The sequence below is a fragment of the Acanthopagrus latus genome, chromosome 6 (genome assembly GCF_904848185.1).
Source record: "Acanthopagrus latus isolate v.2019 chromosome 6, fAcaLat1.1, whole genome shotgun sequence".
NCBI classification, from domain to species: domain Eukaryota; kingdom Metazoa; phylum Chordata; class Actinopteri; order Spariformes; family Sparidae; genus Acanthopagrus; species Acanthopagrus latus.
Genome location: NC_051044.1, coordinates 2844312 through 2863449, shown reverse-complemented (window position 1 = coordinate 2863449; position 19138 = coordinate 2844312). Strand labels below are relative to the sequence as shown.

Sequence of the window (19138 nt, the reverse complement as noted above, 5' to 3'; positions counted from 1 at the left end):
ATTTTTCTAATCGACTCCGGCGTCTCGCTGCTCAGACTGATTAAAACACGTCTTCCACTTTTGTTTCCCGCAGCTGAGAACTTAAAACAAAATGTACGTTCCGTTTTTTCTCTCTATGTCAACAAACAACGTGAAGAGTAAATCAATCGTCCTCACAAGAGTTGTTTGTATACGTCGAATTCCTCTGTGAAGAGCGCCATTGTTGTCAAAAACTACTAAAGAAACACATCAGTGAGTCACACTGGGCCAGGGCTTCCTTCATTACTGTGAACACACACACACACACACACACACACACACACACACACACACACACACACACACACACACACACACACACACACACACACACACACACACACACTCAGTCTCACCTCGTCCTGCTGACAGAAACACTCAGAGCACCAAATGTGTATTGCACCCGGAATAATTTAAATATCTAAATAATGAGACGATATATTTGTGAGCTGTTTCTTAAAGATGTATTCTGTACGTCTTCACACGTCACAAGTTAAAGATACGTAAGCTGAGATACGACACCAGAGAGGAGGATCGTGTTTATTGATAATGACGCAGTTAAAAATATTTAATCGTTTTTAGAGAACATCAGAGTCGTTCACAGCCTCATTAGTTACACTTTCTTTAGTCCAACAGGTCGGTCAGCATTCTTCACTCTCTCACTCGCCTCAGGCCGGAGAAAACGAGGAATCAGACAGCGACGACGAGCTGGTGAGAGTTTGTGGGCTGGTTCAGTCTACGTCACGTAGATCCTTCAGATGACGACTGTGGTGTTTTCAGCACCAAAATGAATTTAGACTTCACGAGTTTTCTTGCTGAACGAAACAACTGTAGCGTTGTTCATCTTGGTGTCGACGAGCTGGAGATTGATCAGGATTCTTGGGAGTTTGGATTATATTATTATAAAAACTACAACACAACATGTGACATTAAAACATGGGCGTGTGCTGGAATCATATTTTCATGCTATGATAATTGGGACTGTGAAATATCTTGGTAATGGTTCTTTGATTAATGCTGAAATATAACACATTAACTGAACACGACGACGATGATCTCCTCAGGTTGTGTTCACTGAACAGTGTCCAGGAAGTTTGTTTTTGAATAGTCGAGTACAAAACTCCCTCTTCCTGTTGCAGCAACACAATGAGGGAGTTTTGTACTTTGAAATCAGCTTGATGTGTCAGTCGGACTGCTGAGTCCTCAAATAAAAACTTAAGGAGTGTTGTTCCCCTTTAGAGACTTAAACTCCTTCAGAAGGGATCTGAAATAAAACCTTTGTGCCCTTTATAAAACATTAATCTTGATGATGTAGCTGCAAGAAAAAAAATGCTTTGAAATGCATAATAACATAATAATAATGTATTTATCTTAGTGAGGCAACAAAAAGCTTAGTAAAGGTTAACTATACTATAATTAGGTGTCAGTGAATTAAATAGTCAATAAGCATCTTGTTAGTGATCAACTAAAGCTGATCAACAGGACTGTGCTGTCACTGTGGACTCATTAACAGCCCTAATTACTAATGCAAACTGTAACTCTGTCTATAAATGTAGGTTTTGTTACGTGTCCGTGTTTTTAATCAGCTCCCAGTTGAGGATGAACAGTGAACGCTGACGCGTCGCTGCTGCCTCACAGACCTGCTGTGTTTCTGCTGACTCCTGCAACTCTCAGCATGGTTTTAATCACCGTGACTAACTTTCCCAGAAGGCCGAGCGCTCTCTCATGCAGCAGTCTGAACGCTAACCTTCTGCTTTCAAAGGCTTATTCATCCGACGGTCTAGACCGCCTGCGTTACGCGCTGATGATGTCATCAACGTCAGACAGGTGGGCAGCTAGTTTTGGTTCAGGTGATCAAATGGCTTCTGAAGCAGGTCGAGACACGAAGCAGCTGCAGAAAGAAACGCCTCGAGATTCAAATGACGACGAGTCTCCTTCGACCTCACAGCTCCTCACTCGCTTCACACCGCCCTCCTCCCCTCGCTGCCTCCTCCTCCCCTCGCCGCCGCCTCCTCCTCCTCCTCCCCTCGCCTCCTCCTCCTCCTCCTCCCCTCGCCTCCTCCTCCTCCTCCTCCTCCTCTCCTCGCCTCCTCCTCCTCCTCCTCTCCTCGCCTCCTCCTCCTCCTCCTCCTCCTCCTCTCCTCGCCTCCTCCTCCTCCTCCTCCTCCTCTCCTCGCCTCCTCCTCCTCCGCCTTGCTCTCCTCTTCGTCCTTTTTCCTCCTCATCCTTTGTCCTTCTGCCTCCTCCTCTCCTTTAGCTTTCTCTCACAGTTCATCTTCTCTCCTCTTCTTCCAACTTTTTCTTACAAACTCTTTATCCTTTAACTTTGGATTGGACATTCCTGTTTATTCCTCCCTCATGTCCTCTCGCTCTTCCTCTCCTCCTCTTTCCTCTCCCCATGAGAGCCACATGACATCATCTCGTTGCTCGGTCATCCCCCCTTCTTTGATGCAACCACTTTAAAAACAGATAATTACATCACCCATCCATCTCTTCTTCTTGTCTTTTTGTTATTCTTGGGGTTGGGGAATCCCTTTTTTTCCCTCTCTATCATTATAAGCATTTAATTTTCTCTGTCTTCTCTCGGCCAGCCTCTTCCTCTCACTCCATCTTTCTCTTCTTATCTTCCTAACCACAGTAACCGTCGTCATGAGAGGATGACTTCTCCCTCCATCCGTGTCTCGTCCTCCTTCCTCTTCTCCATACAGCCACACAGAGAACAAGGTCAGCAGCCATTTTGATCCCGTCACATCTCTATCTTCTTCTTCTTCATGGTTTTTTTTAATACTTCACAGACTATGAAAACAAAAACGCTTTCCAAGTATCCATATCTCACCTACACACCAGTATCCGGCCCAACAGCGCCACAAAAACCTCTTTTTTGTAGGTATTTTTATGATAATTAGTAACTTCCCAGAAAATCACGTAGATGACTCATCATGTACTCGGGGCGTACAGATCAATAATTCATCTGATAAATGCTTTCTTTATTTTATGACGCTGCCTTGGATGTATAAAATGAAGAAAGTTGCCTGAGGAGAAAGCTGCTCAGAACTGGACCTCAGTGATGTCTGTAAGAACACAACATCATTCTGTGATTTGGGTGAAACCGGGTCGTGTTTTGTGGTTTTCACTCTGCTGCCCTCGGGCCGCTCAGCATTGAGAAACTCTGGACAGATGCAGAGTTTTACTAGTTGCTAAAGAAACTGCTGACAAAGGTTCTGATAAGCAGCAGCTCACAGAACATGTCGAGGCCTCGGAGACGCTCGACTCGGAGCAGTACAGCTGGTGAGGGAAGAGCAAATCAGCGCAGCTCGGTTTGACTCGGACAAGTCTTTGTTTGTTAAAGTAAAGTCATTTTGAGGGGCGGGGCTTGCAGAGCTGGATCTTTCTGATTGGTGGACATCGTTTTATTTCAGCCACAGGTTTTCTTTTTGTTCATCGTGCTTCAACAGAGCAACACAGGACACATGGACGACCTCACGCACAAAATGTTTTTCATACATCAGAACTTATTTGCCTGATCTCCGCTGTAGTTCCTGGTACTCTGGGGGTGGAAACAGCTCTGACCTGCCGTCTGAACTGTTCCTGTAGGTGCAGACGGGTCAGTTTGCTTCTGATGTTTGCCGGCAGAAGAAGAAAAAAGAAAAAGATGCTTTGAGTGATGCGAGTTAAATGAGAGCTGATTTCATGATGACCTCCACTCGTATTAAAGGCTGAAACCAGGAGGGATAACAAACAGCATCTTCATGTTTGCATGTCTGATCCATTTTGCCTCCTCCCATCATCTCTCTCTATTTAAGCAGTTAAAGATTCCCTATGTGAAGTGGTCACACACCACATAATGACAGAGCAAACACACACACACACACACACACACACACACGATCATATGGAACGATTAGTAATGGAACAGATGTTTACTGTTTGGAAGTTTTTTTCTCTTTTCAAACACACTCGATTTTACCTTCATATGTTTCTGAACAGTCCGACTGAAGGAGAGTGAACTGAAGTGAGACACAGAAACGAAACTGTTTGAATCTCGTCATAAAAATGGAGCTTGTGAGAGTTTCTGGATTTGAACTCGTAAAAGGAACTGCAGCCATTAGAAAGCTGAGACTCCATCACACGTTTAATGGAGGAGAAACATGACAGCTGCCAACAGGTGGAGCAGATCTGTAATGCTTCAGACCAACAGACAACAAAAGAACTCAACACAGCTGATACAGAAATACAAGAAGGCAACAAAAAGGTCTGTTTGCTGAGTTTTGTTCAGAGGAGTTTTCCTTTACCAACAACAGCTACGGCAGTTTAGACCTTCTGTCTGTCCTTACTTATTATATGGTGTCAACACACACACACACGACACACACACACAAACACACACACACACACACACGACACACACACACACACACACACACACACACACAACACACACAACTTATCCCTGCACAGTGTACAAAACAGTTTCGTACAGTCACCAATCAAGGCTTCACATTATAATTATCTCTGCTGTACAGTGCTGTGTGTGTGTGTGTGTGTGTGTGTGTGTGTGTGTGTGTGTGTGTGTGTGTGTGTGTGTGTGTGTGTGTGTGTGTGTGTGCTGTGTCATTACGTGGTGACACCATGTGAAGTTGTGGCTCCGTCCTTGTGTTTGAGTTTCTTTTGCTTACTTGTCGTCTCTCAGCTTACAGTCAGATAGTTTCTTTGATTTGAGTCGAACGATTTTATCACAACTTTGGTTTTATTTTTTATAGTTTCGTCCCTTCGTTCGTGATAACAACATTGTACTAACTCAAGTTAATAGTAGAGATGTGGTTACACAAACTTCAGGTTAGGACAAAAGATTTGGGCTGAGGGTGAAACTGTTCCCCCCAAAAAACTGCAGCACTGAGCTTAGTTGTAAACTTCATCTTAGAAAAGAGCGACGATTTAAAGCCTGTGAATAGAAAGTGTGAAACACCAGAGACGGCAGCCGACTGACACACATTCTGCCCAAAATAACTGCACAGAGGCGCTTCCAAGATGGCTACCAAGCGGTAACGCTCGCCTGTAAAGACTTCAGGTGTGCCGGCTTTAATGTTGACCTCCACATAAAGTGTCATCTGGACCAACTGTAGGTTTGTTTAGTGGTCAGACTGTCTGACTGCTTGTGTTTCTTGACCAATCAGACATCTCTTAACGGGTGCTGAACAAATTCAGATTTTAATATTTAGAATATGAATGATGTAATAATACAAACTCAGAGGAAAATAAGGTCCAGAAAACTGTTTGGAGCTTGAAAGGCGACAGGGTCCATCACATATAAACACATTTAAACAGAATACAATGTGATCAGTTTGTTTATTCTGTTATTAAAACAGAAAGAGATTCATTATTTAGTTTGTTTAGCAAGAAAAAACTTCCTCAAAAACTACAGAATGCTCCTTTAAATGAAACTTGAATAAAGGTTGAGGTTGGTTTGTTTAAAATTAATTTACACTCTGAACAGTGTGATCATAACCAGCAGAGAGCACAACTATGACAAAATAACAACCATGTTGTAATAAACCGAAACCATCCCTCAAATGTTTTGACTTCTTTCTGATTGTTCACCGTGTTAAACAGTTCTGGTGATTCAGTTTGTGGTAAAATAAATAAATAAATAAATAAACAAACAGAAGTCGAGATGATCGATTGGACTGAGAGAGAAAAGAGAGCGAAGAGAGAGAGAACAGAAAAATAAGACACGTAGCAGAAAACATGTTCAGAGATGTTAAAGCCACATCAGACATCACTCTGTTTACCATGGGCGGGTCTGGGCTGAGGCTGTGTGTGTGTGTGTGTGTGTGTGTGTGTGTGTGTGTGTGTGTGTGTGTGTGTGTGTGTGTGTACCGACTATTTCTGTGTCCGTGCATTTGCATGTGGATTTGTCGAGAAGGAGGACGGAGAGAGTATTTGTATAAAAGCCTCCAGTTTTCATTTTAATTGTGGAGTGTGTGTGTGTCTGTGTGTGTGTGTGTGTGTGTGTGTGTGTCTGTGTGTCTGTGTGTCTGTGTGTGTGTGTGTGTACGTGTTTGGGCGTTTCAGTTCTATTTCTGCCATATAAGGCCATCTGCAGTCTTTCCTGGCAAGCTTTCAGCTTTCGGCGTCTTTGATTATGCCATGGTGGGGCCAGGTGCAACCATGGCAACCACGGGGTGTGGCGCTCTGATAACGGGAAGGGGCGTGGCCCAGGTGCCTACCTGGAACTATGTCTAGGTTGCTATGGCAACATTCAAGAGCGAGTGCAGGCCTCACAGCACAGAAGCTGCTCACACAGTCAGAATTTAGCCACGATTATGATTAAAAATACTCTTTTACTGTTCAACATTTAATGAGATAAAACTCTGACATGTACTTCAACAAAAATGACTGCCGAGCAAAAGTTCACAAACAGAGGTGTGACAAAGTTTTACAAGGCCGGAGTTAAGACCAACAAGTCTCGAGTCAAAACTAACAAACATTCTGTTAAAGTCCTGAGCTCTGAGTTAAGACCAAGAAGTCCAAAGTTAAGTCTAAATGGTCCTAACACAAGACAAACAAGTCCAAAGTCAAGTCCAAACAGAACCAAGTCAAATCCAATAAACCCAAAATGTTTAATGATTAATAAAGGCCCCGATCAGGTCCAACAAGACCTACATCAAGTCTAAACAGAACCAAGTCAAGCCCAACAAGTCCAGTGAGGACTCATATTTGACAAGTCCCAAGTCAAAAAACTAAAACAACGAGTCCGAGTTAATAAAGATCCAACAAGCAGAAATCAAGATGTTCATTTTGTAAGTGAGCTGGCTCCATCTATTTAATAATACTCGCCAACAAATCCTCCACTGGAGCTCAAATGTTACAGACTCTGTGTCCAGAGGGTAAAAATAAATAATATTTACCACTAAACGGATTAAGAAAGATCAGTAAAATGACTAGTGGCGGGGCTGGCTTAGGTTTTGATCTTTAAATACATGCTGAAACTCAGCAGACAGAAAATAAAGAAACCGACTGTCTTCTTAAAAACAAGACTGCATAAAACATGGATGTGGCAGTTGTGCTCGAAAAGAAACGTGTTCCCAGGGGATTACTTCCTCCCTCGGGGCGTCAGGTGACTGACAGCAGGCAGAGCATAACATAATACAGCAGAAAACAGTTATCTCAGCACAATGAGAGCAGGATCAAACAGACACGTCATGTTTACTGTGCAGGATTATCTCACTCTGTGGAAGATGCTTTTAATATTCAGCAGGTGGCATCTTCTTCTCAAGTAAACAGGCTCAGATATCTGGAGCTTTGCCTCTAATGTGAAACCACTGCTGCTTCTATTCCGCTGCGCTAACGCAACTCAGACAGACAGTCGAGACGATGTCGGACCTGACAGACGCTCTTCTTACCTTTCTTCACCTTCTTCTGCAGTTTGATGGTGTCTGACGATTTCTTCTTGATGTCTGCTCGAGCCTTCTTGTACTCTGAACAACGAGAACAGACCGGCAGTGAGGAGGAGTTGGTGTGTGTGTGTGTGTGTGTGTGTGTGTGTGTGTGTGGACATACCTTTGGCGTGGTCTTTGTCCAGCTGACTGGCCACTTTTTTCCACTCCTCCATCTTCAGCTCGAGCGGAGTGATGAGACCTTCTGAGAGCGCTCTGAGGAAACAAAAGGTTTAAAGTCTCAATTAATCAACTTCAGTTTCTTTGAATAAATCCTTTAAACTACTGAATTACTTTTCCAGCATATACACCAGTATCACTCTGGTAGTTTGGGTCAGAATAATCCATTTTACTATCAAGTTTATGTTGTGCTGCAAGAAAAAATATGTTGGATAAAAACTGAATCATTTGGTCTGAAAAATGTCAGAAAATAGACAAAACTGGTTGCAATGTTTGTCTAAAGAAGAGGCCAAAACCAGAACTCATCCGAAGATACTGGGATTAACGCAATGTATCCTGAAATTAGAGAAAATGAGAATGAAAAATGATAAACTGGACGGTTACAGAGAACATCATCATTCATCCTGAGTCTCTTTCGTTCTCACTGGATGAATTTAAATCTCACATTTACTCTCTTAGCTCTTGTTTTTGTCTCTTTAGCTCCTGAATGCTTCACTTTCAGTCAGCTGCCTTCTGTGTGTGTCTTCTGTTTGGTGCTGCAGTCGGACAAATGAACAACCAGCTGACAGACACTATTAAAGCTCTGTGAAGTCGAGGGGAGCCGCGGCTTCAGGTGATCAATCTGTCAGAGTTCATTACTTGCAGCGACCTCGTTCATATTTTAATTTGATACATATCTATTATAAAAATACCAATTACAGTCACTGTAATGGAAGGTTTTACACCTCTGTTGAGGTCAATGATGAGTTTAAAACCAGGCTGTCATGAAAAGAACACCTTATCATCACCGACCGTCCGACATCATTCAGCCTCAGTGCTAATGTGTGTGAATCATCTGAGTGACAGCTTCTCTAACGACAGCCGACAGTGAAGTGATGCAGCAGCGGTGACAGTAATGACAGGTGAAATCAGGACAACACACAACTGCTGCTCTCTCACACACTGACATAACACACACACACACACACACTTCCTGGCCGTCACGTGTGCGTTTGTGTGTGTGAACATATGTCAGTAATTAAAGCGTCTCGTTCCCACACTGTCAGAAAAGAAGCTGTCATCACACCGTCATTCACACCTTCACCTGTTCTCCCGTCGTCTAGTAAATAACACATGCGATACTACACTGTGTGTGTGTGTGTGTGTGTGTGTGTGTGTGTGTGTGTGTGTGTGTGTGTGTGTGTGTGTGTGTGTCTTACGTGGTGAACAGTTTGAGTTTGGACTCGATGCTGCGGTGCCTCATACACATCCTGGTGAGCGCTGAGCCGATGTCCTTGGTCGCACCTGTAGAGACGAGACGACAACAACAACACAGCCATCAGGTGACGAGTCTCATTTTAATCAAGTTTCAGAAATAAAGCATCGACACCACAAAATAAAATGCCAGCTGACGACATAATAGGTAGGAGGAAAATCTATATTAATGACCTGATACTGCTGAGACTGAAAAACAAACAAACCCAAAAGCAAATGGTTTTATAAAATTCTTCAAACATGACAGGAGTTATGAGAATCCAGCAGGTTGTCACGAGAGTTGTCGTCTGTGTAACAATTTTATTATTCATACTTTTGGCATCATCTGTTATCCTGCCAATCAGACATGAGACCAAACGTCAGAGTCTGGCAGTGTGTCTCAGTTAAAATGATGTTATTCATGAGTCATTTGCAGCCTAATATACGTTACATAAGCGCTGAGTAAATCATATTAATAACTGAGACCGAGTTATTACAGAAGATCTAAAAAGTGTCTTTCAGATGCCATCAGTGGGCTTAAGCTACAGTAAGAAACTGATATTTTTAAGCATTTCTGTAACATGAGTTTGTCAGAAAAAGTCGCTGAAATCAAGCTGCAGATTAACGTGGATTCTGATTGGCTGCCGGCGTGTCTATCATTCATGGAATCTCTCTGGAAGTGATCCCAACGATATCGCTCGACGCTGAAGTCGTTGTTTTAGTTGGAGTTTCAACTGAACGCCATCCACTTGAGTTAGAACGACTTCTAAAACGCTGTATTTATAGATATCGTTATATATGTTTAACACACAGACACTAAAATACAACGTGACGACAAGAGAAACTGTTTGTAGTGAAACAAAGTGAACCTGAGGCGACTTCAGTAATTTCATGTACAACCAGCAGGTAACAGAAGCTGATTGACATTACACAGTCTGTTTAACAAAATGAGCAGAGTGTGTGTGTGTGTGTGTGTGTGTGTGTGTGTGTGTGTGTGTGTGTGTGTGTGTGTGTGTCATCATTGCTTCATCGAGTGGCATTAAGGAAATACCATCTGATTAAGATCTTATGACAAGTGTTGTAACGTGTGTTGAAACAATAGGTGTGTGTCTCATTTTGTTAATGAATTACATAAGACGAAGGAAACCACCGTCTTTCACAATCAGCCTCGCTTAATTGGATGGAACAATATTAAGTTTCTCTCACACACACACACACACACACACACACTTACATCAGTACTTGTCTCATAACAAGACAATCCAGCATCAAAGAAACCAAAAGCACTTCATGAGACAATAACAGCTCACGTGTACACAAATAAGCCGACACGATGCGGACAGCACATCCCGTCCAGCTCGGACAGTCGCAGTCATGAAGCTGGTTGATCAAAGTCGAAAGAAGCAAGAAAATATTTCAGCTGATTCGGACAAAAACACTCGTTTACATTTTGTTTTTACATTTATTCAGATTTGTGCAACACGGGGAGGGAAACACAAATGTTGACTGAGAGAGAAACACGGAAAAGAGCTGCATCACTTCCACACTGGGTCCTCTGTCATCTTCACACACACACACACACACACACACACACACACACACACACACACACACACACACACACACACACACACACACACACACACACACACACACACACACACACACTAACTTCTTTGTGGCCGTCAGACATTTGTGGACATGACGCTTCCTGTTAGACTTCTCTGTCACACACACAAAACACACAAAATTTCAAGATCAATCCAGTGAAATCAATCAGATCGAGCGGTACTTAGATAATTATGAGGATTAATTACAGATGAAACTATTAATCAATCAGAATAGATCGGCAACTTCTTTTGATAACTGAATAATTGCTCAAGTCTCATTTCAAGCAACAAAAAATATCAGGATTTGCAGCTTTTCTCTGTTCTGACTCAAAGTAACCTGAAAACCTCTGTGACTGGGACAATTGATCGGACTTTCATAATGTCAACACGGGTTCTGGGAAACTGTAACAAGCGTTTTTTTTTGTTTTTTTTACTTGACAGCTCAAAGAATCCACGATGAACAGAAATATATCTGCCAGATTAACCGTGACTGAGTCCGAGCACACAATCACTCAGCTCGACTCTGTGCAGGAACAAAGTGACACAGCTGATTTACACTGAAGAGTCTGAATGTGAGAGTTCACACTGAATCATTTCATGTCGTTTGAATTTCTAAATCTGAGAGGAAACAGGCACACACACACACATGCAAACACACACACACACACACACACACACACACACACAGCAACACGCTGAGTCACTGCCGAGTTACATAAAATAAAAAAAGAGAGCAAACACAGTGAAAGATCAGGTGTGTGTGCTAACGGGAAGAGATGTCAGACTGTGCACACTTAACACTCATTCAAAGCCCTCACGCTCCTTCCATCCCTCCCTCTTCCTCTACATACTGAAGCAGCTGCTTTACTTCTTTCTCTTGCTTCGTTCCCAGCCTCGTGCAGCCTCTCTTCCTTCTCTCATTCCCGTTTCTAATCCATCTTTCCCTCCTCGTCCTCCATCTGTCCTTCTGCCTCTCTCACACTACATCCCTCCTGCGACTGCTCAGAAACAAAACATTAATTATCTGCAAATATGAGCAGACACGTGGCAAGGGCAGGCGCGCACACACACACACACACACACACACACACACACACACACACACACACACACACACACACACACACACACACACACACACACACACACACACACACACACACACACACACACACACACACACACACACACACAGGTATGAGGCGCTGGCTAATCGCTGAAGGTGTGGCAAAGGTATGTTTGCTTTATTTGCCTGTCCCTCCCTGTCGAAGCTCTGAGCTCAGAGAACATTAAAGTCTAGAACTGTGAACCGCAGCAGCAACATTATCCTGATGCAGCTAAAGTCGAGGTTTCAAAAGTCTGTCGGGCGATGTTTGGTGTTAAATCCTGTCTGATTTACAAGTCAGTCCACGTTTTCTTTTGTGTATTTAAATCATAAACATGGCATTATTTCATTCATGTTTATATCATGGCTGTGTGATATCGAAAACACCAAATTAACAAACCTCTCTCAAAGATGCTCTAATAAATATTATTATGATTATTATGACAATGATAAACCCACCACATATTAACCTGCCAGGGACCAAACAACAGACACATAATTCAGAGTCCAGCCGGTGAAGAAAGTGAAATCTAGCTGCTGAACATATTTTTCGACCAATTTTTGGACCAAACCAGAGGAAAAAATAGAATAAATATGAGCTGTGGGAATCTTCTCAGGCCCCACGATACAGTATCATCACAATACCTAACTCACAATACAACATGCTTTTGCTATTTAAAGCAGCAAATTTAGTCCCCACAGGAAAACATCTGCATCAACATCTGCTTCATCTACAGAGACACATTTTTCAGTCTGATCTTCTCACTTAAATCTTTTATCTAGAAGGAAAATGGGAATATCAGAGGTGGATTAACCGACGCTGTCACAGACGAAACTAAAATCTTGCTGACTGTGACCTCTGATCACCTCACTAGAAAGAACCTCAGTACAATCTAGTGAACTAAACAAGCGGTTAGTTTTATTACTTTAGTACCTGATGGTTTACAATAAAAGATTTGCACGTGTTGGCTGTGTACTGATACAATAATGCTACGGGAGTGTTGGCAGTTCTCTGCTTTACGCGTGTTTTCCTGCATCATTAGTGCCTGTAAAATTGTTGTACAGTCATTTATATATTATAGCAACGTGATGCTTTAACTGCAGGTCAAACTGAAAGTAAGCACAGATGAAACGCTGGTGATATTAATAATCAAAGCTGTGAGTCTGAAATCTGTGACGGATGTTTACAACCAACAGTATGAGTTGTAATTTCAGCTTTCATTTTCTATTCCAGATTAACTCAGGATGGTGTCAGCATGTTCCCGGCACTGTGACATTAAACCAGCAACGTCAATAAACTACAAATGCAACACACCAATAAGTACACGAACAATGACAGACACAACTTGTTCCCTTAGTTTTGTAAGAAGAAGTATTTTGAGTTTTTCACGTTTCTGCTGTCTGTTTGTTTTTTACTGCCTCCGTGTGACTTTTAACTCAGAGTGAATAAATATTTACAGCCTTTTTATTGAAGACATCATTATAAAAACAGTATCGCGACCGAGCCCAGTTCAGTGCCGCAAATATTCACAACACGTTAATTACGACCTGTAATAGAGTGTGTGTGTGTGTGTGTGTGTGTGTGTGTGTGTGTGTGCGCGTTGTGGCCAGGTGCGTAACACTCTAGGCGTTTGTTGTGTCGGTGTTCAGACATGTCCAATGGAGCGCAGAGTTGACTGCAGGTGACTTCAGAGAAAAATGCAACCTGACAAGATCAGACAGAATCGGTGTGGGAGTCAGTTTGTTTTTGATTCTCACATTTTGTTTTGCTCGGCTTTAAATGTCCCGATGACTGAGCGGAATAAATTATCTGTTTGAGTTCATCAGCACAGAATCAAAGCAAAGTGAAACATTTGATCATCATCATCATCATCAAGCTTTTCTTGTGTGCAGATACGCGTTTCTGGTGGTGAACCGTGTCAATGTGATGAACACAACATCTCTATCTGACTGGTGAACAACTCATTCTGAAACTATGAGCATTAAACAAACACAGCTCTGTTTTTACGTGTCGGCTTTCTGAACAAAAGACACAAAAGACCATTTTTATCTCGTCTCAAAACTTTCTTTTACATGAAGGGTTTTTTTAAATGGTAAATCTGTTGCTGTCTGGCTTCTATCCCTCTTGTCTTACTGTTATTTTGTTGATTTTATTATGTAATGAGTAGAATGGTTTTATTTATGGTGTGTTGGTTTTTTTATAATCTTGTTCGTACCATTTTATGTTTTCTCAGAAACGTTTCCAGCAGATTTTGGAGGCCGGCTGCAGAGATTTGTTCCGACACAGATACCAAAACCTTTTGTCCGCCGACCTGACGAGTGAACTGTCATGTTGAAACCACAGCTGATGATGGTGACAGATCTTTGGGGCCAATATCGATGTTAAGGTGTAAAAAAAGATTCAGATATCGATCCATCTGTTGATATTCTTATGTTGCATGTGGAACACTTTATAATAAAGGCTGGATATTTTACAGTAACAACAGTAACAACTCTCGTGTGTATCCATCAAATTAATGATCTATAATCATATCAGAGAGCCCGTCTGCCTACAGGTACCATGGACTGACTTGGCGAGTAAGCTGGACAGTCACTGTTGTGATTTCTTTTTTGCATAACAATAAACTGACATCAGCGCAGCAGCAGCACAGATTTATATATATCATATCGGTTAATGTATGAGCTGATGCTGATGTGTCAGTGGGGCTCTAGTTGAAACAGGTTGAACTGAAACAGTTTGAAACACACTGCTGTCTTAAATATCACTGTATGTGATGAAAGCATGAATATAAGAATAGTATGGGATATATGTTTATTGAACTAACACACACCTTTGGCCACAAAGTGTATAAAGACATCCTGGTTTCACAGTGTTGAGTTCAGCACTAAATATAAAGCGGAAAATTGACGGTTTCATGTACGTTGACTTTTTCTCACTTGTCGGCCTCGTCGTGTGTCATTTATTATTGTTTCCATACGTTGAGTCTGTAAAGCAGACTCCGTTACCTGCTGCTGTTACAAAGTATGAATGACTCCACTAAAATCAGTCATAAACTCCTGTGTGTGGAAAAAGAGGAAGAGGAAAATAAAAAGCTGCTCCAGTCATTTATAATTTCCCTCCATTTTCCAAAGACACAACGCCAGAGAGACAGAGAGAGAACTGTTCACCCTCCCGCTAAACCCAGATTTTCCAGCTTCGCTCTCCTCCTCACAGCTCATAATGTGGCCCTTTCAGAGAAGTGTGTGTGTGTGTGTGTGTGTGTGTGTGTGTGTGTGTGTGTGTGTGTGTGTGTGTGTGTGTGTGTGTGTGTTGATTTCTCTGCTCTCAGGTTATTTCCACAAAGGATTTCTGTTTCTCTGAATCTGCTCCCTGACGCCCTAAATGTGACCATCAGGTAGACGAGCTTCTGTCAAACATCGTGATCTTACAAACATCCAGTTGGACTGAAACTTCACCGGTTCAACTTTAAGAAATGTTTAATTTGTGCCCCGTAACGTCTCTTAAAACTACAGCTGCATTTCAACCCAAAGCACCCAGAAGTTTCCCTAAAAGAAACTAACGAAATGACTGAACTACTGTAACACGTCTTGGTTTTACTGTTAAGTGATGTTAGAATCTGTATTTCTCAGACTGTTCTTCATGTCTTTACCCGCTCAATATATTCACAACACTCATCAAATCTCACTCTGTTAATATGTTTTGTAAAAAACGATGATATTGAGATTTTTGTTCAGCGTTTATAAGGTGCTTTAGAGACTTAAAAATAGAGATATTTATTATATATTACACTGTGATACAGCCTAAAAATGTTGCGATATAAAACTATATCTAACAAATAACTTATGAAAAAGTGACTGACTGCAATTTCATGTTAATGGATCAAAAATAATCTGTCAATTTCAGATTGTGATCGCTCTTGAACGTACACAGGATCTACTCTCAAATTGTTTAATGTGTTCTTACTTCTATTTCCAAACTTCAATACAGGTGGATCTAATTAGTGTGATTTAGTGGTGTGAATGGAGAAAATCACAGTCTGGTCAAATATTATTTTTGGTGGGACGGCTCACCCCTACAGTAACTATACTTCTGGAAAGTACTTCCCCCCAAAAAGGAACTTTTTTTGGGTGGTAAAATAATGTTCCAGGAGCTCAACTTCAACTCAAGTCCCTGTGGTGGAAATGTTGCTCTGAAAAGGTTCCTGGTAACTGGAAAATGTTCCTGGTTAAATCACCGCCCTTGATACCACTTCCATCTTGGATCAGAACTAGACTTGTGGCCCATCACCATGACAACAAGTCAAGTCTAAAACAGCAACAACCCCAAGCTCACCCACCCACCCACACTCTCTTGATATTGATCCTGTTATTGATTAACTGACCAGCTGACCAGTCAGTGGGGACGGAGCAAAACATCTCCTCACCTCTGAAATCCAAAAACAAACTCGTGCACAGAGTCGACCTCTAGAAACCTCCGTGAGATCGAGTCAGCTCTCAGTGAGACGTCTTGTGATTTGTGTGTGTGTGTGTCTGTGGTTGTGTGTGTGTGTGTGTGTGTGTTTGCGTGTGTGTGTGTTTGCGTGTGTGCTTCGAAAGCCTCATGATGCCAAAGACGTCAACTGTTCCCGCGTTGCCGAGGAGACCGGTCATGTGGAATCACCAGAGAAGAGACAAGAGGAACCTGCTTTCAAAATCAGCTGATGGTGACGAGATTTATGCCAACTTTTAGGTCTGATGCTGTTTTTATCATCGCTTCTGAACATGAGCAGCGATGCCCGCAGTTATCCGCAGACATTACTGAGCTGTTTCTGGGTGTTACACACAACATCCAGTCAGTACACGCACAGTCACAATGCTCTGGGAAAGGAGAAGTCTGTATATTATGTGTTCAACAGAAGTCGGATCATTAAGACAACTTGTGCAGAAAGGAAGAAGAAAAGAAGACGGTTTAGAAACAGACCCGGTGAAGTGACTGCTGTTATCAGGCAGTTCAGATTGTTCGTCTCCATTTTACTGAAATATAATATAATAAAGTCTTGTGATTTGATTTGATGTGAACTTGACACACAAACACACACTGAAGAGGAAAGAGCTCACATCAGCCAGTGAAAGCAGAGACAGACTGACGCCTCGCAGCTTCTATTTAGGGAACACGCCAATCGATCGGGTGTCGATCTATATCAGACAATCGATGACTCAGCGGCTCGGCAGGGGGGTCGTAAAATTTGATTCTTGGAAAAACTGATCAAACAATAGATACAGAACATTAACTGCCACTACCCACTGTTGTACCAGCAACAAAAAGACTTTCCATTTCCAGATCAGTTCCAAATGTAGATGCAAAATATCGGACATGACTGCCGTTACGTTTTATACGCTGGCCTACTGAAAGCTGCTATTGCAAAAACTCTGTACTGCAGACTAATCAAAATGTTGCTGCCAGGATTTTCAACGAAAGATGAAATGAGAAATCACATAACTCCTGTTTTACGCAACCTTCACTGTTGTGTAAAACTTCCCGTTTCAACTAGAACTGATTTTAAAAGTTCTTCCTCTTCATGGAAACGGTCCCACCCTGTTTCATATCACAAACTCATTTCTTCACCAACACTCAGATCCTCAGTAGCGGCCCCCCCGTAACTATTCCCAAGTGTCAGCACAAAGACCTTTTGAGGAAGCTGCCTGCTTTGGGCCATCGTGCCCCAAATGTTGTTTTTAATCTGTTGTTTAATCTTGAGATTAAAACTGGTCAACAGATTTTCAAGGTTTTCCCAGGAAGCGTGGGACTCTGTGTCTCTTCTTACTCTCAAACTATGTAACCTCGCGTGAAACTTTCTATTGTTCTGCAATGTTGACATCATTAATGACCATCTGACAATTAAATCCATGTCTGTTTAATTATGTAATTGAGATCAATTGAGATCAATAAGAGCAAGTATGTCATCCTTTCTCCACTTTATTGTTTATTACTTGAGTTATCACGGCAGTCTGAAGTCACCAACAACAAAAGAAACATATGTTTCTCTTTGTCATACGACAAAGATTTAGTGGCTCTGCAAACAACTAAAAACACGATTCTTCTGCAAATAAACGTGTTAAAAATCTAAATATCGTCACTGCCGGAGCTCAGAGACTCACCCGTCTGACCGGCAGTACAAACAGACGACAATCACAGCCACGATAGACAATCAATACAAAGTCCTCTGAAAGCCACAGCACAAGAACTCTATCAGTGTGAAACAGTCACACACACTGATAAACTAGACTGGTGAAATACGCTCCCCAGGTGTGTAGAACCACTGAGGTGCCTTTGAGCAAGGCACCGGGCTCCCAGCTGGCAATCTGTCTGTCCTGGTAAACACGCAGCAGTTCTCCACTTCCCAGATCACAGAAAGATGAGAACATGGGTATCACCGTGGCAACCAACCACAAAACCCACACACAGACCCATCAGACCGGTTCTGACACACACACACACACACACACACACACACACACACACACACACACACACACACACACACACACACACACACACACACACACACACACACACAGTGGGAGTTATTAGGGGCTGAAGGGGAGAAAACAATTAAGTGTTTCTACATGTTGACAGCTTGTCGACAAGTTTAACAGCCTGTGTGTGTGTGTGTGTGTGTGTGTGTGTGCGTGTGTGTGTGTGTCTAACTCGCGGTTCTCTTTGAAGTCAGTTGTTGAATCCTTTCTTTGACTCTCAGCTGTCGGGCTGCAGAAACAAAGACGCCACGTCTGCAAGTCAACCATACAGGAAGCTCAGGTACAGATTCACAGAAACGGACCGGATCGTAAAAGATGATCCGAGCAGCACCTGGGACTCTGACGCCAGTAGTGATCAGCGCACTCTGAACCCCCTGACTGCAGAGCATCACCTGTTCAGTTTGACCTGGAAGTGAAGGGTCATCCTGTTGGACCCTTTCTTCTGCTTTCAAAATAAAAGTAAGAACTGTGGCCGTTTTTAACCACCAAATGTAGACACAGAACAGAATCTGGTGTCTGTATCGTTGCATTTTAAAACACCAGACCAAAACAATTTTCTCAGATTCATCAGAATCTGAATCCAAACCACATTTGGAGTTAAATTCAATCAGATTTCTACAGATGCCTCTCAGTCTAGACATCCTGGCTGGATTTCAAAGTGTCATTCGCGACTTGACACTAAACAACAAGGTCAAAAGTTTTGGAGCAGCTCGGTACCAGCTGCCAGTACCAGCTACGGTAATCTTGAGAGTTAAATTCATTAAAAAGTAGCTGCCAGACAAATATCATAGTGACTGTGTCAGCATTGTTTTAAATCAGGATGCTTCAATCTTCAGCACAGATCCAGACATAAAATGTGCAACTCATAAGTTGTCCTGATTGGTCATACGGGTCACAGAGGAGCGATATGTTGCTGACTTGAAGACGTGACTAACGTCTGGATGTGGAAATGTCTCGTTGCAGATAATAAGGAAATCTTTCACGATAGCGAGTGTTTAGAAAGCTGCCAAAGCAGCTGGAGATAATCGAGAGCGCAGGCT

General features: G+C 42.3%; 1 protein-coding gene and 1 long non-coding RNA gene across 6 annotated transcripts in view; one reads left to right on the top strand and one right to left on the bottom strand.

Annotated features, from left to right (window-relative positions):
- The window catches only part of mtss1 (MTSS I-BAR domain containing 1), a 59892-nt gene that overhangs the window by 13899 nt on the left and 26855 nt on the right, over window positions 1-19138 (bottom strand). For both annotated transcript variants that reach the window (XM_037102389.1, XM_037102390.1), the window contains exons 4-6: window positions 8834-8918; window positions 7579-7670; window positions 7422-7496 (exon numbers count right to left, since the gene is read on the bottom strand). In XM_037102389.1, the coding sequence (XP_036958284.1) occupies window positions 7422-7496; window positions 7579-7670; window positions 8834-8918 (252 nt within the window). The remainder of the gene's footprint in view (window positions 1-7421; window positions 7497-7578; window positions 7671-8833; window positions 8919-19138) is intronic.
- On the top strand, window positions 652-14778 carry LOC119021855. 4 transcript variants are annotated; one of them, XR_005075777.1, is made up of 4 exons: window positions 1349-1845; window positions 2657-2742; window positions 4006-4270; window positions 13817-14778. It is a non-coding gene; the product is annotated as an uncharacterized LOC119021855 (long non-coding RNA). The 4 variants fall into 4 exon arrangements; XR_005075775.1 differs by lacking the exons at window positions 4006-4270; window positions 13817-14778 and adding an exon at window positions 652-729 and having other exon boundaries at window positions 1605-1845; window positions 2657-3997; XR_005075776.1 differs by lacking the exon at window positions 4006-4270.